This window comes from Corythoichthys intestinalis, chromosome 13 (assembly GCF_030265065.1).
Source record: "Corythoichthys intestinalis isolate RoL2023-P3 chromosome 13, ASM3026506v1, whole genome shotgun sequence".
Classification (NCBI taxonomy): domain Eukaryota; kingdom Metazoa; phylum Chordata; class Actinopteri; order Syngnathiformes; family Syngnathidae; genus Corythoichthys; species Corythoichthys intestinalis.
The window spans coordinates 52,037,602-52,063,690 of NC_080407.1; the positions used below are offsets into that span (position 1 = coordinate 52,037,602).

General features: G+C 43.7%; 4 protein-coding genes across 8 annotated transcripts; 1 reads left to right on the forward strand and 3 right to left on the reverse strand.

Moving 5' to 3' along the window:
* The first annotated feature begins 309 nt into the window (after positions 1-309).
* On the forward strand, positions 310-16,368 carry LOC130928233 (ras-related protein Rab-39B). 4 transcript variants are annotated; one of them, XM_057854606.1, is made up of 6 exons: positions 310-452; positions 2,099-2,166; positions 5,972-6,221; positions 10,529-10,801; positions 13,711-13,891; positions 15,947-16,368. In XM_057854606.1, the coding sequence occupies exons 4-6, from the start codon at positions 10,587-10,589 to the stop codon at positions 16,190-16,192; spliced, it is 642 nt and encodes a 213-aa protein (XP_057710589.1). In that variant the 5' UTR covers positions 310-452; positions 2,099-2,166; positions 5,972-6,221; positions 10,529-10,586; the 3' UTR covers positions 16,193-16,368. The 4 variants fall into 4 exon arrangements, with proteins under 4 accessions (XP_057710589.1, XP_057710591.1, XP_057710592.1 ...); XM_057854608.1 differs by lacking the exon at positions 5,972-6,221; XM_057854609.1 differs by lacking the exons at positions 2,099-2,166; positions 5,972-6,221 and having other exon boundaries at positions 326-452.
* On the reverse strand, positions 2,267-7,394 carry zgc:162171 (uncharacterized protein LOC565931 homolog). Of its 2 annotated transcripts, none has more exons than XM_057854605.1 (5): positions 6,321-7,394; positions 5,956-6,189; positions 3,718-3,848; positions 3,508-3,657; positions 2,267-3,428 (listed from the first exon to the last, which is right to left on the reverse strand). In XM_057854605.1, the coding sequence occupies exons 2-5, from the start codon at positions 6,161-6,163 to the stop codon at positions 3,231-3,233; spliced, it is 687 nt and encodes a 228-aa protein (XP_057710588.1). In that variant the 5' UTR covers positions 6,164-6,189; positions 6,321-7,394; the 3' UTR covers positions 2,267-3,230. The 2 variants fall into 2 exon arrangements, with proteins under 2 accessions (XP_057710588.1, XP_057710587.1); XM_057854604.1 differs by having other exon boundaries at positions 5,956-6,209.
* A 1,419-nt stretch (positions 16,369-17,787) lies between the features above and the next one.
* On the reverse strand, positions 17,788-19,300 carry vbp1 (von Hippel-Lindau binding protein 1). Its single transcript, XM_057854612.1, has 6 exons — positions 19,133-19,300; positions 18,699-18,823; positions 18,564-18,630; positions 18,296-18,394; positions 18,081-18,219; positions 17,788-18,009 (listed from the first exon to the last, which is right to left on the reverse strand). Exons 1-6 carry the CDS (start codon positions 19,211-19,213, stop codon positions 17,933-17,935), a joined length of 588 nt encoding a protein of 195 aa, XP_057710595.1. The 5' UTR covers positions 19,214-19,300; the 3' UTR covers positions 17,788-17,932.
* Positions 19,301-20,015: 715 nt separating this feature from the next.
* On the reverse strand, positions 20,016-25,883 carry LOC130928225 (E3 ubiquitin-protein ligase TRIM39-like). Its single transcript, XM_057854592.1, has 8 exons — positions 25,762-25,883; positions 24,962-25,545; positions 23,892-23,987; positions 23,582-23,815; positions 22,068-22,215; positions 21,974-22,000; positions 21,732-21,907; positions 20,016-21,653 (listed from the first exon to the last, which is right to left on the reverse strand). Exons 2-8 carry the CDS (start codon positions 25,541-25,543, stop codon positions 21,219-21,221), a joined length of 1,698 nt encoding a protein of 565 aa, XP_057710575.1. The 5' UTR covers positions 25,544-25,545; positions 25,762-25,883; the 3' UTR covers positions 20,016-21,218.
* Positions 25,884-26,089: the final 206 nt, after the last annotated feature.

Genomic DNA, 26,089 nt, shown 5'->3' on the forward strand with positions numbered 1-26,089 from the left:
ACGTGACCCCAAACGGGGACCCCCGTGACCCCGGGTTTCAGGCTCTGATAACGGACGTGTGTGTGCAGCTAATGTGACATTTATGAGGTCACATTTGGAATGGAGCGCTTCAGAAATGTTCCCTTTTTGGGCCTAGACATGAAGAAAAAAAACGTGTTTATTAAAAGATTTGGCAAAAGACTTTAACACCGTATCTGGTTCCACTATTGGAGTGACTAGATTTTGGCCTGTTTTATTGCCACTTCTCCACAGTATCGCTTTCTAGGCAGGAACCCTGAAAGATTTTTTTCCAGTTGTGGGAAAGCACTTCATCAGGAACCGCAGCGTGGCTGAGGCAAACCAGCTGCATGCGCGCGTTTGACGAAACTGGAAGTCAAGCCAACCGGAGCCTGTGGAAAATGGTCGCAAGGTGCGAGATTCCTACCGGGATCCAAAAGTTCAGTCTCTGGTCTGTAAGTATACAACCCCTAGCAAAAAGTATGGAGCAAAAAGTTCCAGCATCATCACCTTGTCCAATGCAGGTTCTTGACTTATGACAAGGTGATGATAGTGGAACTTTTGTTTGGTGCCATTCCAGTGAGATTTACAAAGGTGATTGCCTGAGATAAACATCAAAATTCCCTTGTCAAGAGTCTAGAATCTGCATTGGAAAAGGTGATGCTGGAGCTTTTGTTTAATGCTGTTCCAGTGAGATTTACAAAGATGAGCGCCTGAAGAAAACATCAAAATTCCCTTGTTAGGAGTCTAGAATCTGCATTGGAAAATATGATGCTGGAATTTTTGTTTGGTGCTTTTCCAGTGATATTTACAAAGAACACCAAACCAAAGTTCTAGCATCGTCACCTTGTCAAGAGTCAAGAATCTGCATGGGACAGCTCCATATCATAAAGGACTGAGGGAATGTTGATGTGTTCTTCAGGCAGTCATCTTTGTAAATCTCACTGGAACAGCACCAAACAAAAGTTCCAGCATCATCAACTTGTCCAATGCAGATTCTTGACTCTTGACAAGGTGATGATGCTGTAACTTTTGTTTTGTCAAGAGCCAAGAATCTGCATTGGACAAGGTGATGATTCTGGAACTTTTGTTTGGTGCCGTTCCAGTGAGATTTACAATGACTGCCTGAGGAAAACATCAAAATTTCCTTGTCTAGAGTAAAGAATATGCATTGGACAAGGGGATGATGCTGGAACGTTTGTTAGGTGCCGTTCCAGTGATATTTACCAAGATGACTGCCTGAGGAAAACATCAAAATTCCCTTGTCAGGAGTCAAGAATCTGCATTGGAGAAGGTGATGATGCTGGAACTTTTGTTTGGTGCTGTTCCAGTGAAATTTACAAAGATGACTGCCTGAAGAACACATCAACATTCCCTCAGTCCTTGATGATATGGAGCTGTCCCATGCAGATTCTTGACTCTTGACAAGGTGACGATGCTAGAAGTTTGATTTGGTGCTGTTCCAGTGAGATTTACAAAGATGACTGCCTGAAGAATACATCAAAATTCCCTTGTCAAGAGTCAAGAATCTGCATTGGACAAGGTGATGATGCTGGAACTTTTGTTTGGTGCTGTTCCAGTGAGATTTACAAAGATGACTGCCTGAAGAAAACATCAAAATTCCCTTGTCAAGAATCTGCATTGGACAAGGGGATGATGCTGGAACGTTTGTTTGGTGCCGTTCCAGTGAGATTTACAAAGATGACTGCCTGAAGAAAACATCAAAATTCCCTCTGTCTTTGATGATATGTGGCTGTCCAATGCAGATTCTTGACTCTTGACAAGGTGATGATGCTGGAACTTTTGTTTGGTGCTGTTCCAGTGAGATTTACAAAGATGACTGCCTGAACAAAACCTCAAAATTCCCTCAGCCCTTGATGATATGGGGCTGTCCAATGCAGACTCTTGACTATTGACAAGGGAATTTTGAGGTGATGATGCTGGAACTTTTGTTTGATTTGGAAAATGGTCGCAATGTGCGAGAATCCTACCGGGAACCAAAAGTTCACAGTCTCTGGTTTGTAAATATATCGCTGGCGACTTCTGCAGATGGAGACTTTTTGGTGCCTACTTATGTTGTTTCTATTTTGGCCTCTCCCAGGGGGCCATGCATTTCCTCCGCTTCCCATGACGACATCATGCGGGTCAGGACTTCATGCTGTTGAATTGGTGTGTTTGATTTGGAGTGGATTTTTTTAACAGAACTTTATTGAGTTCAAAATATGCAAAAAATGCAAAAAGTAATAAAAACACATCGTAAGTACTCGCTGCTTTCAACCAATGTCCGCATGTGTTGGACGCTTCACTGCGTAGGAATGAATTGCAGAACACCGGTAGTGTTCATCTAGTGACAGTGACAAACTACGTCATCACCCCGAGCGTCCATTGCGCGCATAAATCATGTCGCCCTCCGGAGGTCAAAATATGTACTTAACATTTTAAATCAATCGCAATATTTTATGTGTTTCTAATTATATATTTTAATACAAGAGAACAATTTTGGCTCATTAGAGTCTACAAGTCTTTGTCCGAGGTTTCCTTTACAGGGTTAATTCTGATTTACGCGGAAATTTCCGGTTACATCGCCAGCCTAGGAATGGAACTTGTGCGTAACATTTGTATTTTCAGTACTATTAGTACCACCTACTGACATTGTCCTTCCACTACAAGTAAAAAAATCTGTCTGTGGTCTGCAAGACGTTGTCGTCATTGGTTCCTGTTCTTTTGCTCGTATTGCCCTTGTGCTTAAAAATCATTGGCCAACAAGCTCGCTTCCATTAGATTCTGCTAGATGCATCGTTGAGGTTAGGACGCCGTTTTGCAAATCAGACAGACCTTTCTAAATCTGTCTGACTTCATTCAGAGACTGAATCGTACTGTTGTTACAGTTGATATTTTTTAAGATAACAGTCAGGAAATGCCATTAAAATCAGTAAAAGTATTATATAAATCGGACACAAATAATTGTTTCTGTCAGGACTATTAGGCATTGCTACTAATTCTGTCAGAGCTTTTCGGAGTCAAGCTAATGGATTCACAGGTATCTTGGCTGTAAATATTATTTGTGTGTGGCTATAGTGATTTAACCGAGGGGGCGGGACTAAGCGCACACCAGAGAACAGGTGCTCCATAGAGTCAAAAAGAGCGGATGTTGGCAGAATCTGAAGCACACTTGTTTAGCTTAAGTCACTCGTATCTTAAGGCACTTTAGTGTCCATAGCAACAGGAGTCCCTCAGTTGCCATGTCTGTCCCTGGTCCTCAGTCCAGAGCATCCAGAGCATTTGGACAGTCCCCCCTCCCTGCCGTGGTAGTCGAAACGTGGGAGCACCAAGCCGTTGTCGCCATCCTCGCTTGGGGTAACGCGCTCTTCCTCGGCCGCCATGATGTTCCTCACCAGACACGAGATTGCCGCGTCAATGTTGGTGTCATCCTGTGGAGAACTCAAATCAATCACGAGTGAAGACTATGCTTGTTTTGCTGTTTCACTATGTGATGAATCCCAGTTTTACCTTGGCTGAGGTTTCAAACCAATCCACAAAACCGTAATCCCTCGAGAAGTTCTCCAGTTTGGGGAGCTTGGCGCACAAACCCAGGTGACGTTGGTCACATTTGTTGGCCAAGAGGACGGCAGGAACCGGTCTCCCGTTGCTCAGGGCCACCTGACGACTAAAATGTAAGCAAAATGTCTGGCATTTGGTCGATTCGCTCTGTTGTGTCACCTTGGAGTCCAAGTCCCCTTTCCACTTGAGGACTGCCTGGAAGGTGGCCAAGCGGGTCATGTCGAAGACCACCAGAGCGCCCACGGCCTCTTTGTAGTAAACCCGGGTCATGTTGCCGTATCGCTCCTGTCCTTTGGATGGGAGAAGGTAGAAATAAGATTTCGAATACCTATAGTTAGTCCATTAATGATTGCAGCCCTAATTACAAAGGTCAAAGGTCACAGAGGTCAGAAATTTGTGTTCAAGATAACTCAAGAATGAATATTTGGGTTATGTTTGTATTGGCTTCCGTAGCTGGGGATTGGATCGCCAAGGGCCCTGCCTTTGGCTGTCGCCCAACTCCTTACGCACCCGAACCCTTTGGCCCCTCCCACAGGTGGTGAGCCCATGGAAAGGGTGAGAAGCTCGGTCATCAGGAAGGGGCTGTGTGTCGAGCCGCTACTCTTCCGCTTTGAGGTTGCTCAGGCATCTGGTTCGGATGACTTCCGGACTTCTCCCTGGAGAGGTTGTTCCGGGCATGTCCCACCAGCAGGAGGCAGACCCAGGACACGCAGGAGAGACTGTCTCTTAGCTGGCCTAGGACCACCTTGGGATCCCGCCAGAGGAGCTGATTGAAGTGGCTGGGGAGAGGGAAGTCTGGGCTTCCCTGCTAAAGCTCCTGCCCCCGTGACCCGCCCCCAGATTAAGTGATAGATGATGATGGATATTTGTATTATAAAACAGAAGAGATGATTAATCTTGGTGTCACGAGGTCGAAGGTCCATCCATCTATCATCTTCCGCTTGTTCCGGGGTCAGGTCGCGGGGGCAGCGGCTTTAACAGGGAAGCCCAGACTTTCCTCTCCCCAGCCACTTCAACCCCTCCCCTCCGTGAGTCATCACCTTATTGTGGTAAAGGGTTTTGTTTCTCTCAATGATCCTAAGAACTATGTTGTCTGGGGCTCTAAGCCCCTGGTAGGGTCACCCATGGCAAACAGGTCCTATGTGAGGGGCCAGACAAAGTATGGCTCAAAAAGTCCCCTTATGATGACTATTATCAATGGAGTCGAATTTCCCTTGCCTGGACGCGGGTTACCGGGGGCCCCCCTCTGGAGCCAGGCCTAGAGATGGGGCTCGAAGCCAAGCGTCTGGTGGCCGGGCCTGTCCCCATTGGGCCTGGCCGGGCACAGCCCGAAAAAGCAACGTGGGTTCCCCTTCCCATAGGCTCACCACCTGTGGGAGGGGCCAAAGGGGTCGAGTGCATAGGGAGCTAGGCGGCAGCCAAAGGCAGGGGCCTCGGTGGTCCAACCCCCAGCTGCAGAAGCTAATTCTTGGGACATGGAATGTCACCTCTCTGGCAGGGAAGGAGCCTTAGCTGGTGTGTGAGGTAGAGAAGTTCCGACTAGATATAGTCGGACTCTCCTCCACACACAGCTTGGGTTCTGGTACCAATCCTCTTGAGAGGGGCTGGACTCGCTTCCACTCTGGAGTTGCCTACGGTAAAAGGGCGCCTGTACGTTGGAGCTGACCCTGGTAGACGAGAGGGTAGCCTCCCTCCGCCTTCGGGTGGGGGGAAGGGTTTTGACTGTTGTTTGCGTTTATGCACCGAACAGCAGCTCACAGTACCAACCCTTTTTGGGGTCCTTAGAGGGTGTGCTGGAGAGCGCCCCCTCTGGGGACTCCCTCGTTCTCCTGGGGGACTTCAACGCTCACGTGGGCAATGACAGTGAGACCTGGAGGGGCGTGATTGGGAGGAACGGCCCCCCTGATCAGAACCCGAGTGGTGTTCTGTTATTGGACTTCTGTGCTTGTCACGGTTTGTCCATAACGAACACCATGTTCAAACATAAGTCAAAGGTCACAGGTCAGAAATTTGTGTGAATGTTTAGAGGGATTCCTAACAAACATGCAGGATATGCTTGCAGTATGAAACCGAAGAGGTGATTAAATTTGGGGTCAAAGGTTATTAGAAAGGTCATTAAAGGTTAAAGGTCATTATATATTTATTTTTTTAATTTTCATAGTTTTGAACTCATTGGCTTCCATTGACAGTGATTTAAATGTTATTTTCCAGTGCCGTCGATGGCGCTGGACTTCCAATCCATTTTGACTGGGAGTGGCAATTTATTAGCCCCTCCCAGTTAAACTGCATTGGATGTCTAGCGCCATTAATGGCAGCCAATCAGTTCAAGGTTGACATTTTTTCACCTAAAAAGTTGTCCTAATCCAAAGAAATCTGTTATTAATTGACGAAACACACCGGCAATGTCCCACAGCTGCAGACGCACCACCGTGGCGTGGTCCCACTGGAGCACTTTGAGGGCAAAGTCCACCCCGATGGTGGCCCGGTAATGCTGGGAGAACACCCGATGCACGTAACGCTTGATGATGGAGGTCTTGCCCACCCCCAGGTCGCCGATAACCAGCACTTTGAGGAGGCGCTGCTGCTGCGACGGCGGCGGCTGCATGGCGAGCGTCCAATGCCGGGTTGTCTCTAATTATGAGAGGCATTCACTGCCATACCAGGTATATATTTGTACCAAATTCACAGAGTATGTGTTGTGGTAGTTAGTCACAGAAGTTTATTTACATTCAAATCATAAGCCAAAAAAACGAGGAACTTACATGTTACGGTGAATTGTCGTGCATTTCTCAGAGTTCTGAAAAGAAGTTGCTTGAGCGAGCACAAAATGGAGAGAAAATTTGATTATGTATTTAGCCTGAGGTATGTGTGAGAGTCCCTGCACCGAGCCCCGCCCCTTTTTCGTCACAACCAATGGCGACGCTGGTTGTTAGACGCTCAAAACGAGTAAGTTGCATACATAAGGGTAGATGTTTGATGCGTGCTATGAGCTGAAAGAAATGGGCGTTATCCCTTGTCGGCCATTTTGTGTCAGAGACATTAGCCAAACATAATAGTCGAAGGAGCGTTTACTTTGAAATATATATATTACCTAATTTACTTTTTCATATACGAAGTCATTTTAAAGTACAAATATTTGAGTGGAGAAAATTACGTGTGGTAAACAAAGGTTTACGACGCAAGATGGCCGCCGGTTACTTACGCCGCCGACTCATTTGAGACATCTAGCATTAAGCTAATAAAAAAAAAAGACTACATAGTCCAGCAGCGTGTTAACATCCGAGTTACGTCAAACGACGGTCCTTTACGGTAGTGGTACTGATGCGGGATGAGTCAGGCGTTATGATGCTACTGTCGCTGCCATTTCCCCGGCTTCGCTAACTTGGACGTTCGACGCGGGGTCGTCCTCGGGTACTTCGGGCCCTCGACGCCTTCTCCATGCGCGGGCCGGCTCGCTGCTGTTGAACGGCAGCAGGAGGTCAGTCAGTCGCTTCGGAATCCTGTTTAAAGTCCTCCGAGACGGTAAAAGTATTGGCAAGTACGTGGAGTGGGTTTTTAAAACGCGAACAGGCGCACTTTTTTGACAAGGGTATACAAGTTGAGAGTATTTTTGGCGAGCGCCGCTCCACGATAATGACGTAGTGCGTTCGGATAAGTCACTAGGGGTGGGCAAACATACGGCACGCGGGCTGGAAGCGGGTCCGCCAGGGGTTTCAAAACGGTGTTCTGAAATTCCTTGCTACGCCGCGAGACATAGGCGCGGTTTGACTTTTGGGGCGGGGGGCACAATATGTTGATGACCCCGAAACGCAGTGTCATCAATAAAATTAACTTACAAGAATATTTATAATAATAAGTTGAAAATGAGCATTTTTTTGTAGGGCTGCAGCTATCGAATATTTTAGTAGTCGATTAATCGATGGATTAGTTAGTTCGAATAATCGAGTAATCAGATAAGGAACATGAAAAATTAAAATACCTTAGCTGAGCCTCAAACGATATGATTTTTTTTTTTTTAAATAAGGATCTATGTATAACAAAACAACATTTGGCTAACTTACATAGAAAAAGTCAGCTAGCTTAAATGCTATAAAATGCCAATTTTTTTTTTTACAATGGTCATAACAAGTGGTCCAGGCACATATTCCCACAAAAAATGGCTAAATATAGCTATAAACTCCTTTATGAATGCATTAAAAAAACTTAGCTTACGTTGGTCTTAACAGGGAGCAGTTGGATTCAGCCATGTGAAAAGGGGCAGACCAGAGGGCAGTGTATCCACCCTAATCAATAAAACTAAATGCTAACACTTTCAAAATAAACCATTACAACGCCACTTTAATGAAATGAATACTTGAAGAAACAAAATTTAATTTGATTTTTTTTTTTAATCGAATACTCAAGTTAATAGATTAATCGTTGCAGCACTAATCTTGGTCACTGTGCTGCAGCTCAGTTTGAGGGTGTTGGAAATCTCCTTTATTGCTTTGGCCATCTTCATGTAGCGCAACAATACGTCTTTAAGGATCCTCAGAGAGTTCTTTGCCATGTGGTGCCATGTTGGAATTTTCCGTGACCAGTATGAGAGGGTGTAAGAGCTGCACTACAAATTTGAACACACCTGCTCCCTATGCACAGCTGGGCCTAGTAACACGAGTCACATGACATTTTGGAGGGAAAATGACAAGCAGTACTCAATTAGGACATTTAGGGATGTAGTTTCTAAGGCGTGTACTCACTTTTGTTGCCAGGGGTTTGGATATTAATGGCTATATTTTGAGGGTAAAATAAATGAACTCTATTATATAAGCTGCACACAGACTACTTTTCATTGTGTCAAAGGTTCCTTTTGTCAGTGTTGTCCCATGAAAAGATATACTTAAATATCTGCAGAAATGCGAGGGGTGTACTCACTTTTGTGATACACTGTGATAAAAAACCTGAGATTATGGCTTATAGTTTTGGTGGGCCACCCCTACGATTGTAAGTGACCCCATTTGCCCACCTCTATTTAAAAATTCTGGAGGCACCACTGCCCAAAAACAACATTGAAGTTATCCCAATCAACAGTATTGGACTGGCAAGTGCCCCAAAATCCATTTTGACTGGAAGGGGCGAATGAACGTTCTCAGTCAAAGAGGATTGGACGTCTATGGCAGCCAGTTACTTGGCAAAAGGGAGAGCAACAACTTACAGTTGGGCAAATAAGTATTTAGTCAACCACTAATTGTGCGAGTTCTCCCACTTGAAAATATTAGAGAGGCCTGTAATTGTCAACATGGGTAAACCTCAACCATGAGAGCCAGAATGTGGGAAAAAAAACCAGAAAATCACCTTGTTTGATTTTTAAAGAATTTATTTGCAATTCATGGTGGAAAATAAGTATTTGGTCAATACCAAAAGTTCATCTCAATACTTTATTAGGTACCCTTTGTTGGTGATAACTGAGGCCAAACGTTTTCTGTAACTCTTCACAAGCTTTTCACACACTGTTGCTGGTATTTTGGCCCATTCCTCCATGCAGATCTCCTCTAGAGCAGTGATGTTTTGGGGCTGTCGTTGGGCAACACGAACTTTCAACTCCCTCCACAGATTTTCTATAATCTGGAGATTGGCTAGGCCACTCCAGGACCTTAAAATGCTTCTTACGAAGCCACTCCTTTGTTGCCCTGGCTGTGTGTTTGGGATCATTGTCATGCTGAAAGACCCAGACACGTCTCATCTTCAATGCCCTTGCTGATGGAAGGAGATTTTCACTCAAAATCCCTTGATACTTAGCCCCATTCATTCTTTCCTTTACACAGATCAGTTGTCCTGGTCCCTTTGCAGAAAAACAACCCCAAAGCATGTTTCCACCACCATGCTTCACAGTGGGTATGGTGTTCTTCGTTTGCAATTCAGTATTCTTTTTCCTCCAAACACGAGAACCTGTGTTTCTACCAAAAAGTTCTATTTTGGTTTCATCTGACCATAACACAGTCTCCCAGTCCTCTTTTGGATCATCCAAATGCTCTTTAGCGAACCGTAGACGGGCCTGGACGTGTACTGGCTTCAGCAGGGGGACACGTCTGGCAGTGCAAGATTTGAGTCCCTGGCGGTGCATTGTGTTACTGATAGTAGCCTTTGTTACTGTGGTCCCAGCTCACTGTAGGTCATTCACTAGGTCCCCCAGTGTGGTTCTGGGATTTTTGCTCACCGTTCTTGTTATCATTTTGACGCCACGGGGCGAGATCTTGGATGGAGCCCCAGATCTTGGAGATTATCAGTGGTCTTTTATGTCTTCCATTTTGTAATAATTGCCCCCACAGTTGATTTCTTTACACAAAGCGTTTTACCTATTGCAGATTCAGCCTGGTGCAGGTCTACAATTTTGTCACTGGTGTCCTTTGACAGCTCTTTGGTCTTGGCCATAGTTTGGAGTGTGACTGACTGAGGTTGTGGATAGGTGTCTTTTATACCAATAATGAGTTCAAACCACTGCCATTAATACAGGTAACGAGTGGAGCCTCATTAGACTTCGTTAGAAGACGTTAGACCTCTTTGACAGACAGAAATCTTGCTTTGTCTGTAGGTGACCAAATACTTGTTTTCCACTCTAATTTGGAAATAAATTCTTTAAAAATCAAACAATGTGATTTTCCCCCCCCCACATTCTGTCTCTCATGGTTGAGGTTTACCCATGTTGACAATTACAAGCCTCTAATCTTTTCAAGTACGAGAACTTGCACAATTGGTGGTTGACTAAATACTTATTTGCCCCACTGTATATTTAAAAAAAAAAAAAAAATTTTAACTGTTTCTGTCGCATTAATGTTGACAAACGTCTTTAAATGAGTTTATCACGAGTAGCTGCCCAATCCATTTGAAGTGGGAAGGTTGGCGGCAAATGGACGAACGTTAGGCCACGTGAATATATAAATGTGACACATTCCAGCTGACTCTCTCTCTCTCTCTTGCTCGCCCCAAAAAGGTTCCCACCCCCCGCAGACAACAATACAGAACCGGTATAACGACAGACGATCAGAGTCATGGAGGCCATCTGGCTCTATCAGTTCCGCCTCATCGTGATCGGCGACTCCACCGTGGGCAAGTCCTGCCTGATCCGCCGCTTCACCGAGGGCCGCTTCGCTCAGGTGTCGGACCCCACGGTGGGCGTGGACTTCTTCTCCCGACTGGTGGAGATCGAGCCGGGCAAGCGGATCAAGCTGCAGATTTGGGACACCGCCGGCCAGGAGCGATTCAGGTGCCAATTCGATCGACTCCGGACTAAAAAACACGTATGTCCGACGATTGTAGCGAAGGGAAGCGTGTAGGTAAACCGACGACAAAGCGTCGGCGCCTGGAGGTCTGAGAACTAGAATTACCTGCTCCTGCAAAACGTGCTCATATTAAAATAACACAGAGAAAATACACAAAAGGAAGTTGTGCGGATCAAGCTAAATATAGGCTAGGACAGGGGTGTCAAAGTCATTCTGATCACATATTAATTTTTGGACGAATAAGTTCACTCCCTGGCTGCCATTGACGCCGATTCGCCCCTCCCAGTCCGAATGGATTTGACGTCTAGCACCGTCAACGGCACTGAAAGATGAGCATTTGCAGCCAGTCCTTTCAGTATAATTTAATTAGACGTCTTGGTCATTTTAGGGTACTTACTTGTGCTGCGACGATTAATCGATTAACTCGAGTAATTCGATTTGAGAAAAGCTTCGAATAAAATATTGCTGCTTCGAGTAGTCGTTTAAGTAGAGTGGCATTATAATAGTTTGTTTTGAAAGTTTGCATTTGGGTGGATACTGCCCTCTAGTGGCAACAGTAAATATGATGTAACTTATTTAACATGGCTGAATCCAGCTGCTCCCTGCTAAGGCCAACATAAGCCAATGTTTTTTAATGCAATTTAGTCTACAGGTAAATTTAGCTGTTTTTGTGGGAACATATGTTTGAACGATTTAAGAGAATTGTTAAAAACAAGAAAGTTAGCATTTTGTAGCATTTAAGCTAGCGGACTTTTGCTAAGCAAGATAGCCAGTTGTTTTTTTCTGTTGAACTTAGATCCTCGTTTGCATTTAGTTTTATCGATTTGGGTGGATACTGCCCTCTCGTGGCAACAGTGACGATCACGTAACTAGTTTAATAAGGCTAAATCCAGCTGCTCCCTGTAAGGCCAAAATAAGACAATGTTTGGTTTTTTTTTTAATGCAATTTAGTCTATAGGTAAATGTAGCTGTTTTTGTGGGAACATGTTTGAACGATTTGTAAAGAGAATTGTTAAAAACAGTTAGCATTTTGTAGCATTTAAGCTAGCGGACTTTTGCTAGGCAAGATAGCCAATTGTTTTTTTTTGTTGTTGTTGTTGAGCTTAGATCCTCGTTTGCATTTAGTTTTATCAATTTGGGTGGATACTGCCCTCTAGTGGCAACAGTAAATATGACGTAACTCATTTACCAAGGCTGAATCCAGCTGCTCCCTGCTAAGGCCAACATAAGCCAATGTTTTTAATGCAATTTAGTTTATAGGTAAATTCAGCTGTTTTTGTGGGAACATATGTTTGAACGATTTGTTAAGAGAATTGTTAAAAACAAGAAAGTTGGCATTTTGTAGCATTTAAGCTAGCGGACTTTTGCTAAGCAAGATAGCCAATTGTATTTTTTTTTTTGTTGAACTTAGATCCTCGTTTGCATTTAGTTTTATCGATTTGGGTAGATACTGCCCTCTAGTGGCAACAGTGACGATCACGTAACTAATTTAACAAGGCTAAATCCAGCTGCTCCCTGCTAAGGCCAACATAAGCCAATGTTTTTTTTTTAATGCAATTTAGTTTATAGGTAAATTTAGCTGTTTTTGTGGGAACATATTTGAACGATTTGTGAAGAGAATTGTTAAAAACAAAACTAGCATTTTGTAGCATTTGAACTAGCGGACTTTTGCTAAGTAAGATAGCCAATTGTTTTTTTTTTTTGTTTTTTTAAACTTTGAGCTTAGATCCTCGTTTGCATTTAGTTTTATCGATTTGGGTGGATACTGCCCTCTAGTGGCAACAGTAACTATGATGTAACTCATTTAACACGGCTGAATCCAGCTGATCCCTGCTAAGGCCAACATAAGCCAATGTTTTTTAATGCAATTTAGTCTTTTGGTCAATTGAGCTGTTTTTGTGGGAACATATGTTTGAACGATTTGTTAAGAGAATTGTTAAAAACAAGAAAGTTAGCATTTTGTAGGATTTAAACTAGTGTACTTTTGTTAAGCAAGATAGCCAATTGTTTTTGTTGTTGTTGTTGAGCTTAGATCCTCGTTCGCATTTAGTTTTATCGATTTGGCTGGATACTGCCCTCTAGAGGCAACAGTGACTATGATGTAACTCATTTAACAAGGCTAAATCCAGCTGCTCCCTGCTAAGGCCATTATAAGCCAATGTTTTTTTTTTTTAATGCAATTTAGTTTATAGGTAAATTTAGCTGTTTTTGTGGGAACACGTGTTTGAACGATTCGTTAAGAGAATTGTTAAAAACAAAGTTAGCATTTTGTAGCATTTAAGCTAGTGGACTTTCTTTTTTTTTTTTTTAACTTAGATCCTCGTTTGCATTTAGTTTTATCGATTTGATTTGTGGATGAGTTTGGGGCTGGATAAAACTCAAGGACAGGGTTTTTTGCAGCATTTTGTTTCAGCCTTTTGTACGAAAATACTAATTTTTATAATTGCTGAATGCGTTAAGACTATTTTTTTGCAACGAAAAGGGTAAAAAAAAATAAAAATCATTCTACTACAATACAGGGTGTCCCAATTTTTTTTTTTTTTTTTTTACACGCTTTTGCAGCTGATAACATGACATAATCACATTTAAACTGCATTTTCTTACTTTGAGAATGAATTTTCTTTAAAGTTTAGTTTGGCTGCCATCATTGATTCAATAGGTTTAATTGTCAAATAAATAGACAATTTGTTTACAAACTGTTTGAGTGTATACATTTTTTTTTTTTTTTTGGGGACACCCTCTCGTTATATTTCGAGAAAATACGTGACAAGAATAGCATAGCCAAGTCGTACTAGCTAAATATGAACGATTCAAAGGAAAAATGGTGCACAATTGTGTGAATTTGAAATGATCGGAGACAAAGGAACTTGTATTTTTTTCCTCCTACCCGCAGGTCCATCACTCGGGCCTACTACCGCAACTCTGTGGGCGGGCTGCTCCTGTTCGACATCACCAATCGCCGCTCCTTCCAGAACGTTCACGAGTGGCTGGAGGAGGCCAGAAGTCACGTGCAACCGCACAGCATCGTCTTCCTGCTGGTGGGGCACAAGTGTGATTTGGAAGCGCAGCGGCAGGTATGTCATCAGTCGGCAAAAAAATGCACGCCCAAAACAACAATGGGGAAGTTGTGCTAGAAAATTATTATTTGCTAAAGTGAGCGCCGTCAGAGTCTCCTAGTTGAAACAAATCGGACTTGTGCTGCAACGATTAATTGATTTAACTCAAGTAATTTGATTAGAAAAATTCAAATTTTTCTGCTTCGACTATTTAATTATAGTGGGGTTGTAATGGTTTGTTTTGAAAGTGTTTGCATTTAGTTTTATTGATTTGAGTGGATACACTGCCTTCTAGTGGCAACAGTGAATACGAAATAACTAGGGCTGTCAAAATGATCGCGTTAACGGGCAGTAATTTTTAAAATTAATCACTTTAAAATATTTGACGCAATTAACGCACATGCCCCGCTCAGATTAAAATGACAGCAGTGTAACGTCAGCTTGTTACTTGTTTTTTTGGTGTTTGGCGCCCTCTGCTGGCGCTTGGGTCCAACTGATTTTATGTGCTACACCATGAGTGAACATGGTGTAATTATTGACATCATCAATGGCAAGCTACTAGTTTTTTTTTATTGAAAATTTTACAAATTTTCATAAAACAAAAACATTAAGAGGGGTTTTAATATAAAGTCTTTTAAGAACTACAAGTCTTCGTACGCATGGATCGCTTTAACAGAATGTTTATGCCATCTTGTTGATTTATTGTTAAAATAAACAAATACAGTACTTATGTACCGTATGTTGAATGTATATATCCGTCTGGTGTCTTATCTTTCCATTCCAACAATAATTAACATAAAAATATGGCATATTTTGTAGGTAGTTTGAATTGCGATGAATTAATTTTTAAGCTGTGATTAACTCGATTAAAAATTTTAATCATTTGACAGCCCTAGAAATAACTAATTTCAGAAGGCTGAATCCAGCTGCTCCCTGAAGACCAACATAAGTTTGTTTGAGCAATTTTTTTTTGATGCATTCATAATTTAGTTTAGCTATACGTGTTTGAACCATTTGTTAAGAGCATTGTTTAAAAAAAAAAAAAAAAAACATTTTATATTGTTTAAGATAGCCAACTTTTGCTATGTAAGCTAGCCAATTGTTCTTTTGTACTTAGAGCGTCATTTATTTTTTTATACCGTTTGAGGCTCAGCTTAGGTATTTTAATTTTTCATGTTCATTATCAGATTACTCGATTTTTATCATGTAGAACAAACTCTGATAAAAAGCTTGAAAAAAAAAAAAGTAATGAATTAGTTAGGGATAAGAAAGCTAAAATTTCAATGTAAACTTGTGCATTTATTGAAGATTTAACCTCAGCCATCGCCCAAGTGCCTTTGGCTGACATGCAGCTCCATATCATCAAAGACTGAGGGAATTTTGATGTTTTCTTCAGGCAGTCATCTTTGTAAATCTCACTGGAACGGCACCAAACAAAAGTTCCAGCATCATCACCTTGTCAAGTCAAGAATTGGCATTGGACAAGGTGTCAAGAGTCAAGAATCTGCGCTGGTCCAATGCAGATTCTTGACTCTTGACAAGGTGATGATGCTGGAACTTTTGTTTGGTGCTGTTCCAGTGAGATTTACAAAGATTTCCAAAATTCCCTCAGTCATTGATGATATGGGGCTGCATGTCAGGCAAATGCACATGTTTACATTGAAATTTTGGACAGCTTTCTTATCCCTTCAATTGAAAATGTCATTTTCCAAGATGACAATGCATCATGCCACAGAGCTAAAACTGTTTAAGCATTCCTTGGAGAAAGACTCATCCAGTCGATGTCATGGCCTGCAAAAAGCCCAGATCTCAACCCTATTGAAAACCTGTGGTGGAAATTGAAAAAAAAATGGTCCACAGCAAGGCTCCGACCAGTTGGCACCAAATTGATGAAGAATACTCATCAAGTCCATGCCTCAGAGACTGCAAGCTGTCATAAAAGCCAGAGGTGGTGCTAGTAAATACTAGATGTGTTTTGATTGTTATTTCTTTGTTTGTTTCTCATCATTCATCTTTTATGCGACAACTAAAATAATCGATAGCTGCAGCCCTAAATCGGACTCATCTCCCCAGGTGAGCCGGCAGGAGGCCGAACGACTGGCGGGCGTGTACGGCATGCGCTACATCGAGACGTCGGCGCGCGACGCCATCAACGTGGAACGCGCCTTCACCGAGCTGACCAAAGACATCTTCACACTGGTGCGCTCCGGCGATATCACCATCCAGGAGGGCTGGGAGGGCGTCAAGAGCGGCTTCGTCCCCAACGTAGTCCACTCCTCCGAGGAGGTGACCAAGAGCGACCGCCGCTGCCTCTGTTGACGCGGCCACGGACTCCGGCGGCACTAAATGCTTAAAACATCGTCACAAAAACAACAACAAAAAAACATCCTAATGGACTCCTCGCCGAGCCGGGATGAAGACTTTTGTCATTTAAGTTCACAAAAGATGCAGTTTGAAAGTTCCTATCGTCTCTGAAATAAACCACTGGACACGTTTTGCGTTATTCTGCGCTTTGTCAGACTTGAGAGGCAGCAGTACTAGAGGTAACCACTGGAGGGCAGTGTAAAACGGAGCAATTGTCCATAGTGAGCCATTCTACGTAAATTAGCTGCTGCAGGGCTGTATTTGCCACATCACCTCGTGACATTTTTTTTTTTGGTATGTGGCAAAATGGATTTTGGTTTGTCAGATTTTTTTTTTGTGGGGGAGGGTATATGGCAGTTCTGAAGGCCACGCATGTCCTTGCCATTGACTGCTATGCACGTCCAAATTTTCTATTCATTTTAAATGGCAGAAAAACATGTGGCTGTGATTTTTGACCATACACTTAGCATAACAACGCATTGACAAGTCAGGCTATGCCATTGACGGCTACGTACTTCCAAATTTTTCAAAATTCAAATTCATTTTGCTACATACCAGAAAAAATGCCACATGTCAAAATCCTTTTTGCCACATGCCAAAATTTTTTGCCAGGCGGCAAAAAAATGCCACATGGAAAAATCCAGTTTGCCACATGCCCCCCCCCCAAAAAAAATGGCACATGGTAAAATCCTTTTTGCCACATGGCAAAAAAATGGCACATGGAAAAATCTATTTAACCACACACCCTCCAAAAAATGGCACATGGCAAAATCCTTTTTGCCATATGGCAAAAAAAATGCCACGTAAAAATTCATTTTGCCACACGCAAAAAAATGCCACATGGCAAAATCAATTTTGCCGCATGCCAAAAAAAAGCCACATATCAAAATCCATTTTGCCACATGCCCCAAAAAAGTGCCACACAGTGAAAAAAAAAATGGCACGTGGAAAAATCCATTTTGCCACATGCCCAAAAAAAAAGGCACATGGTTAAATCCATTTTGCCACATGCCCCCCAAAAAATGGCACATGGAAAAATCCATTTAGCCACATGCCCCAAACAAGTGCCACACAGCGAAAAAAAATGCCACTTGGCAAAATACTTTTAGCCAGGGGGCAAAAAAAAATGCCACATGGCAAAATCAATTTTGCCGCATGCCAAAAAAAATGCCACATATCAAAAGCCATTTTGCCACATGCCCCAAAAAAGTGCCACACAGTGGGAAAAAAAGTCACATGGCAAAAAAAAGCCACGTGGAAAAATCCATTTTGCCACATGCCCCCCCCAAAAAAGGCACATGGTAGAATCCTTTTTGCCACATGGCCAAAAAAAAAAAAAAAAAGCCACATGGCAAAATCCATTTTGCCAGATGCCCCAAAAAAGTGCCACACAGCGAAAAAAAAATGCCACTCGGCAAAATACTTTTAGCCAGGTGGCAAAAAAAATGACACATGGCAAATACAGTTTTTGGTTCTTGCTGTCTCTCATTAGCTGCACAGTATCTATACTTATTCCGTCAAGTTATTCAATGAACACAGATTTCACGAAATGAACACTGCACGTGTCGGGAATCTTTAATTCGATGTCCGTTCTCTCCGATCCCAAATCGGATGGCTCTGTGTTTTCAAGGAGAAGTAACAGACAAATAAATAGTCCAGAAAAAAAAAAAAGAGGCATAAATTGTCTTCTCCAGATTAAGACTTGTCTTCTGATTTGAGGAGGTTCTCTCTGCTCCTTCTCTTCACGTCCCAGTTGTAGACCCGTGCCATATCTGAGGTTTTCGGGGTCAAAGGCCAACCGCGAACAGATGTGACAAACGACCGAACGCATGTAGAAGGATACTGACTTCGGTGGTGGTGAACTGGTCTCGTAAGAAATCCAGATCCTCCTCTAGCGTCTCCAGGTTCCGCGCGGCGGTGCCCAGGTTCTTTTCCAGCAGGGCCCGGGCGTCGTCGATGTCGTACTCCAACATGACGTTCGCCTTCAACAGTGGGGAAGCGGACTGTGATTAGTTGAGGACCGGATGAGTCTTTTAGGTTCTTTTAGGAGTGACTTACGCCGAGCCAGAGACAAACTTTGTCAGTGGGCGGGACTGAAGCCTTGCAGTAAACGTTATCGGCCAACATGAAGTGCGTCTCCATCGGTTCTGTGGTATCCTGGTGGCCGGGACAAGAAAAAAAGTGAGTCAAAGAAGTATCGGTATTGAAATGCTGTATCCGAATATTGCTCTTCCTCCGGCTAATATACTCCCTCCCACCAGAGGGGTGTCAAACTCATTCTGATTTGAGCCCCACATTTATGGCAATTTTAGCACGCAAAACGCACTTTCTTCTTCTGCATGTGTCGCAGGATTTCCAGCGTCTGTTTAATCTGCGGGATCTGGTTCCTCAACCTGAAAGCCAGCAGAGAAGAGCACCGATCACACCTGGGCTGAACGGATGCTTTCCGCTTTCGAGCTACCTGAGCTTCTTCTGCAACAGGTTGACTTCCATGTATTTGTACTTCTGGTATTGCTCGTCCAGCTTCCTCAGAGCCGAGTCCGCTTTCTCATTGCCGGGCAGCTTCATGAACGAGTCCACGTCCTCCTGCAACGACTCCATTAATTAGGCGAGCTAACTTTTTATTTCATCATTACCATTTCAAATGGAAGAGTAAATATATAGTTGTATTTAATGAACTAAAACCAGCATAGTGTTTATTTTTTAGGATATATTCGCCATAAAAAAATTGGAAAGTTTCGAACCCCCTGACTGGAAAGGTTCGGCTTGCATAGTGCACATTAGCAAGTTAGCTTTGTGTTAGCATGGAGGCTCTCGAGCGGGTGAAAACGGCACACCGGAACCAAAAATCATCTCCGGACACGACACGGGCAAGACGGTCCAGCGTTCACGTACCACAAAGACCGCTTCGGGGATACCGAGGTGCTTTTTCTTGGCCGCCTGCACGGAATTGCTGTCTATGGTGGCCGCCATCATGGGGTGAGGCTGTTTCTTCCTTTCCTTCGTTCTTTCCTTCGTTTTGTTACAAGAGACGTTGCAGGAACTGGTTCCCTCCTGTGGATGCTAACCGCAACTGCGCCCATTTTTTTTCAGCCTGCCAATCCAAAGCATCACTTCATTCAGAAAAGCAAAATTTCAATCATTTCAAAATGTTTTGTTTGATTCAAGCAATCCTTTTTGTGTTTTGGCCATATTATGGATAGGAGATTTGCATCTAAATCATTAAAACCCAAAATACGTTCAAAAACTTTTTTTCTATGATTGAAAATTTTCTTTTTTTTGATTTAAGTGATTTTTCTTTGAAAATGTTTTTGTTTGTCTGAAGCAACTTTTTTTTTTTTTTTTTTTATTGAATAAGAAATGGGGTCGGCCCAGGCCATTTGGGGGCCCTAAGCAAAATAATGCAAAGGGGCCCATATTTTTGGCCCACCAGTGTACTGTGAAACCCATACTTGCAATCCAACCCATACGTCCATATTTTGTATATTAATCAGATTTTGTTGCACTGCATACTTCCAACTTCTCACCCCAAATAATTGTCAGTACTTACAGTAGATAGCGCCAAACATTTTCTAAAACAGGAAAGAAAGATGTCAAGGAAGAACTTTTATTTTTTTTAAGCTTGTAATCAAGTATCAAAAGTCAAATACAGCAAACTGTAGTAAACAAAATAGAATATAAATTAAACAATTGCCAGATTGGGGGGCCCCCTAGTGGTCAGGGGCCTTAAGCAGCTGCGTAGTCTGCGTATAGGCTGGGCCGGCCCTGATAAGAAATACACAAATGTCCTTGCCAAAAAGTGCCCCAAACACAAAATATTACTTCAACCAAAAAAGCTGTTTCACTCAAAAAAAAAAAAAAAAAAAAAACAATCTAAAAAAAACTTTAATTTAAAAAAAACAAAAACAAAAAACAAAGGAAAATAGTTTTCAAATGCATTTTTTTTTATTATTATTTTTTTAAATTTATTATTGCGTTCAAACACATTTTTTTTGATAGAAGCAACTTTTTTTTGGATTGAATATTCAAGACACAAATCTACCTCATAGTCTATCTTCAATGGAACTGAAAGAGTTCATAGTTACATTTTGACTTAAAGCAACACTTAGTAACTTTTCAGTTTTAGTCGATTTTAGCGACGCCGGTGGCCAAAAGCGGTAGTGTTTTGCCTTAAGGAAGACCAGAGGTGGGTAGAGTAGCCAAAAATTTGACTCAAGTAAGAGTAGCGTTACTTCAAAATATTACTCAAGTAAAAGCATTCATCCAAAAAATGTACTGAAGTAAAAAAGTATGTGGTGAAAAGAAAACTCGAGTAATGAGTAACATTGTAACTGCTTACATTTATTTTTTTTAAACAATGGATTTTTTTTTTCTCTAAGGACAAACTTTAGCATATGACGGTTGGCAACCGTGTGGCTTTGGGTGGCTAACCCCTCCAAACGAAGGGTGGTTACGCCAGTGAGTGAAAGCCGGGCCAATGTTTATTCTGTATATCCTGTTAGCCGCCCTTTTTTTCCTCCTCAGACAAAACTTTTTTTTCTCTTTTGTTGCTCTGCCATCTTTGCAGAATTCTCACGAAAGCGTTAGCATCGACTTCAGTCTTTATAATGAATTAGGGAAAGGGGGAAATGATGTATGCCGTATAGCAGTCAACACATTTGTAGTTTTTTTTTGTGTGTGGCAGGGTTCCTGCCACCCTTCTCAAAGTTAGTGCCAGTGAAAGCGAGACCCCCACAAGATATAAAAGAGGTGTCATTCAACTCGTTGTCAAGTGACATATCATCACAAATGTCATGAAAATATTATAAAAGGGTTGAAAAGTTATTTAGTGTTGCCTTAATGATTGAATGTGTTCATCAAATTTTAGTAGTGTGAAGATGATCTTTTGCTAGCAAGCTAATGGAAAGTATTTTCCTTCGTTTCCTGTTAGAAATAATGAAAGACATTTCACATTTCATCTTTTTATTACGTGAAAGGGCATTTAAAAAAAATTCACATCGTTTTTACGATCATTTTTACTCGAGGCGTCGCTAGTACGAGTTGCTGGCGTTAGCTTGTTTAATGTCGAGATAATCAGAGGCTCGGTGTTTCTCCCCTCGTCGCAAACTCCGGGGCTAAAAAATGGGAAAACCCTCTCTGAGAACATGCATCCCGCGAAGGTGTAAATGTGAGATCTGGCATCCACGTCAAAGAAAGACACGGTTCCCTCCTCGTAGTCGGCGAACACGCCGACCGTTTGCGGTTTCGTGTCGAAGCTGAGAAGGACCGACGGCGAGTCCAGAGCGCGGTACTCGTCGCCGCCCCTCAGACGCATCGTCCAGAAGCCGTTCTCGGGTTTGGAGGTGATCTGACCCTTCCTGTTTGCCGACTCGTTGACCACACCCACGTCCCAGAAGGTTTTGCTTCCGACTTCCACCTGATGGGAGGGCCAGAAATGAAGAACGAGAAAAGTGCGGCCGGGCAAGTGTCCGTGCGGGTCGGATGGTACGGAGACCTGGAAATAGAACCTCCCGGATAAGAAGCCCCTCTTAGCCAAAACGCAGATGACCGGGTCGAAGCGCCGAGGGTTGTCCGGTACGACACGCAGCTGCTCGGCGCGGCCCACCGTCTTCCCGTCATCCGACAGACTAATGTTAGGATGGGCGGTTTCCGGATCCAGCTCCACGTCCACTTTGGAAACAAAAACATCCTTAATCCCCAACAAGCGTGGACTAAGAATGGTGATTTAGGCTTTACCTGCGTAACTCTGCACGCGCTTAATCTCTGAGGACGTGAAGTAGATGTCGATGAGCTCGGCTCCTCAGACCAAAACCTCGAGGGGGCAACTCACCGTCCGTCTTCAGGCGCTCCAACTCACTCGTCAGGGCAGCGACCAGCTGGGACAGCGCCTTCCTTGGTGTCCCGGCGCAGTGCTCTGTGTGTATTCTGATTTCTGACCACTCTCTAGTGGGGGGAGGCGAAGTCAGCGAGGGGAACCTCTGTTTCGCGTGAATACAGAGATGTCATTGACCAGATTGCATGTACAGTGGGGCAAATAAGTATTTAGTCAACCACCAATTGTGCAAGTTCTCCTACTTGAAAAGATTAGAGAGGCCTGTAATTGTCAACATGGGTAAATCTTAACCATGAGAGACAGAATGTGGGGGGAAAAAAACAGAAAATCACATCGTTTGATTTTTAAATAATTTATTTCCAAATTAGAGTGGAAAATAAGTATTTGGTCACCTACAAACAAGCAAGATTGCTGGCTGTCAAAGAGGTCTAACTTCTAACGAGGCTCCACTCGTCACCTGTATTAATGGCACCTGTTTGAACTCATCGGTAAAAAAGACACCTGTCCACAACCTCAGTCAGTCACACTCCAAACTCCACTATGGCCAAGACCAAAGAGCTGTCCAAGGACACCAGAGACAAAATTGTAGACCTGCACCAGGCTGGGAAGACTGAATCTGCAATAGGTAAAACACTTGGTGTAAAGAAATCAACTGTGGGAGCAATTATTAGAAAATGGAAGACATGCAAGACCACTGATAATTTCCCTCGATCTGGGGCTCCATGGAAGATCTCACCCCGTGGCGTCAAAATGATAACAAGAACGGTGAGCAAAAATCCCAGAACCACACGGGGGGACCTAGTGAATGACCTACAGAGAGCTGGGACCACAGTAACAAAGGCTACTATCAGTAACACAACACGCCGCCAGGGACTCAAATCCTGCACTGCCAGACGTGTCCCCCTGCTGAAGCCAGTACATGTCCAGGCCCGTCTGCGGTTCGCTAGAGAGCATTTGGATGATCCAGAAGAGGACTGGGAGAATGTGTTATGGTCAGATGAAACCAAAATAGAACTTTTTAATAGAAACACAGGTTCTCGTGTTTGGAGGAGAAAGAATACTGAATTGCATCCGAAGAACACCATACCCACTGTGAAGCATGGGGGTGGAAACATCATGCTTTGAGGCTGTTTTTCTGACAAGGGACAAGGACGACTGATCTGTGTAAAGGAAAGAATGAATGGGGCCATGTATCGAGAGATTTTGAGTGAAAATCTCCTTCCATCACTAAGGGCACTGAAGATGAGACGTGGCTGGGTCTTTCAGCATGACAATGATCCCAAACACACAGCCAGGGCAACAAAGGAGTGGCTTCCTAAGAAGCATTTCAAGGTCCTGGAGTGGCCTAGCCAGTCTCCAGATCTCAACCCCATAGAAAATCGGTGGAGGGAGTTTAAAGTCTGTCAATTACAGGCCTCTCTAATATTTTCAAGTGGGAGAAATTGCACAATTAGTGGTTGACTAAATTCTTATTTGCCCAACTGTGGCTCACAACAACACCGCAATCGCACCTGGAGGAGGTGAAGAGGATCGTCCGTGTCTAACAGCTCAGACAATTCCGTATTCCTCGATTGAAGCTCGGCAATCTCTCGCCTCAGTTCATCAGTTAGCCCCTCCGCCCTGAGCTCTGCCGCCCTCCGACTCCGTTCGATCTCGCCGTCAACCGATGCTCGACTTTCCTCGACCAAAGCGATCAGACGGTCGAAGAGTTGCTCGTTCTTTGTCCTCTCCTGTGTAGCACTTATCTGGACAAGAAGTACAATGTGACACCACCTCAATGCTGGTCAGGAACATTTTCAACGAACAGAGATAAGGACAGACCGTGCTTAGCTTAAGAGCATTTTGGAATTCCTCCAATTTGTTCTGTCGCTCCTGGATTTTTTGATCAAAGTCGACTTGCGTCATCTTCATTTGGACCTGAAACAAATTCATTGAGGAAATAGTACAGGCAAGCTAGGCGGTTGCTTAGAGCCATCTTACATTGAGCCTCCTGTTCCCCTACCACAAGGTGTCCCCCAAGGTTCAGTTCTTGGTCCCCTCCTCTTCATTCTCTACACCCTCCCCCTTGGTCAGATCATCCGTTCTTCAACTCAAGAGTAACAAATCAGACATAATTATCATCGACCCTGCAGCTCACATCATAGACGGTCAATTTTCCCTCACCATCAACAACTGCACCCTGCCTCTCTCAACACATTACCGCAACCTAGGTATCATTTTTGATAATAAACTAAGATTTGACCAGCACGTCAACCACATCACCAGAACTGGCTTCTTCCACCTCAAGAACATAGCCCGTCTTCGCCCCTCCTTCACCTTCTCTGCTGCTGAAACCCTCATCCATGCCTTCATGACCACCAGACTTGACGAATGTAACAGCATTCTTTTCGGTTCTCCATCCAAACTCATCAATGAACTACAATATATCCAAAACTCTGCTGCACACCTTCTCACCCGGACCCCCTGCAGGAACCACATTGCCCCCGTCCTCCACAAACTGCACTGGCTTCCTATTTCACACAGAATTTAGTTCAAAATCATCCTTCTCACTTACAAAGCACTCAATAACTTGGTCCCTCCCTACCTCACACCTGTCCACCTGTCCCCACACCCCCTCCCGTCACCTACGCTCTTCTAATGGAAACATCCTCGCACCGCCCCAACAAAGAACACACCAAACTTGGCGGGGACAGAGCCTTCTTCGTTGCTGCCCCCTTAAACCCATCCGTACCTGTTTTAAACTAGCTTTTAACTTATAATTATTTTCTTTTATTGTTTTGTTCTGTTTGATGGTGGTTCATATGTTCTATCAAGTGATCTTTAAGTTTGAAGGACTGTTTGGTTTCTCCATAAACATGACCACGAACAGTCAGAGACAACTCAAGAGTTACCTTTCTGTCTTCGCTCTCTTCGGCAACTGAAACGACGCTGTGACCGTTGTGCTGACTCTCGGTGCAGAAGCGGCACACGCACTGCTGTTCGTCCCGACAGAACATCTCCAGGAGCTTCTCGTGTCTTCCGCACAGACGCTCCCGCAGGTTGGCGGCCGGCGCTATCAGCCTGTGCGCCATCAAAGTGGCCACGCTGCGGTGCGCCTCCAGGTGGGCGTCGCAGTAGGAGGTGAGACACACAAGGCAGGACTTGAGGGCGCTTACCCGCAGGGAGGCTGCGGCGCACACGTCGCACGCCACCTCGCCGTCCAGAGGCGAGGGCGAGGACGGCGGACCGAGGCTCATCCTTTTGAAGGTGTCGGCCAGCTCCTTGAAGGCAGAGTTGACGCTGATTTCAGGCCGGCTGGCGAAGGCCTTGTCGCAGGCGGGGCATCGGCAAGCCTCGCTCTTGCCCCACAGGTGTTGGAGGCAGGCCTGGCAGAAGTTGTGTCCACAAGGCGTGGTCACAGGGTCGTTCAACACTTCCTTGCACAAGGGACACTCCAACTGCTTTTGAGCCTGACTGCCACATGGAGAGGCCATTTCTAGGGCACAACCAAAAATCATTTCTCTGTTTCTAAACGCGAACTCCGCCTCACGCAGTTATGTGCTCTCTTTTGTTCAAAACCCTTGACATGTCCGCACTACTTTTTTGTTTCCCATCCCTCACTCTGCAATGTTTAGCTAAATTAGTACAATTTTGTTTGTTCTAGTAAGAAATAATCACAGACACAAAAAAGTTCAGATACGTTTGCACTTACTGAGACGATCTTATGGCTTTCCTCGGCGGAGTGACACTGGAAAAGTCCCGCCCGATCAATGTCCAATGCGTTGAACCCGTGACTCACCTGAGGACTAAGACAGAGTGGAATGCTGTTGCTCAGTGTAACACCCAGCATTGTTTCCTGTTGTCACGTGGCTTCTTTCCAATCATGTGACATAATCAGGAACTTGAGAGTTTAGACAAGGGTTTGCGTGTCTGCCATTTTTAAAAAACACATATCATCTGTTTTACCAGTTTGTTACTTTAAGTCTGAACTGCTAATGTTTCAGCGCGATGAACGGGTGTCTAAAATGGGACAGGCCTCG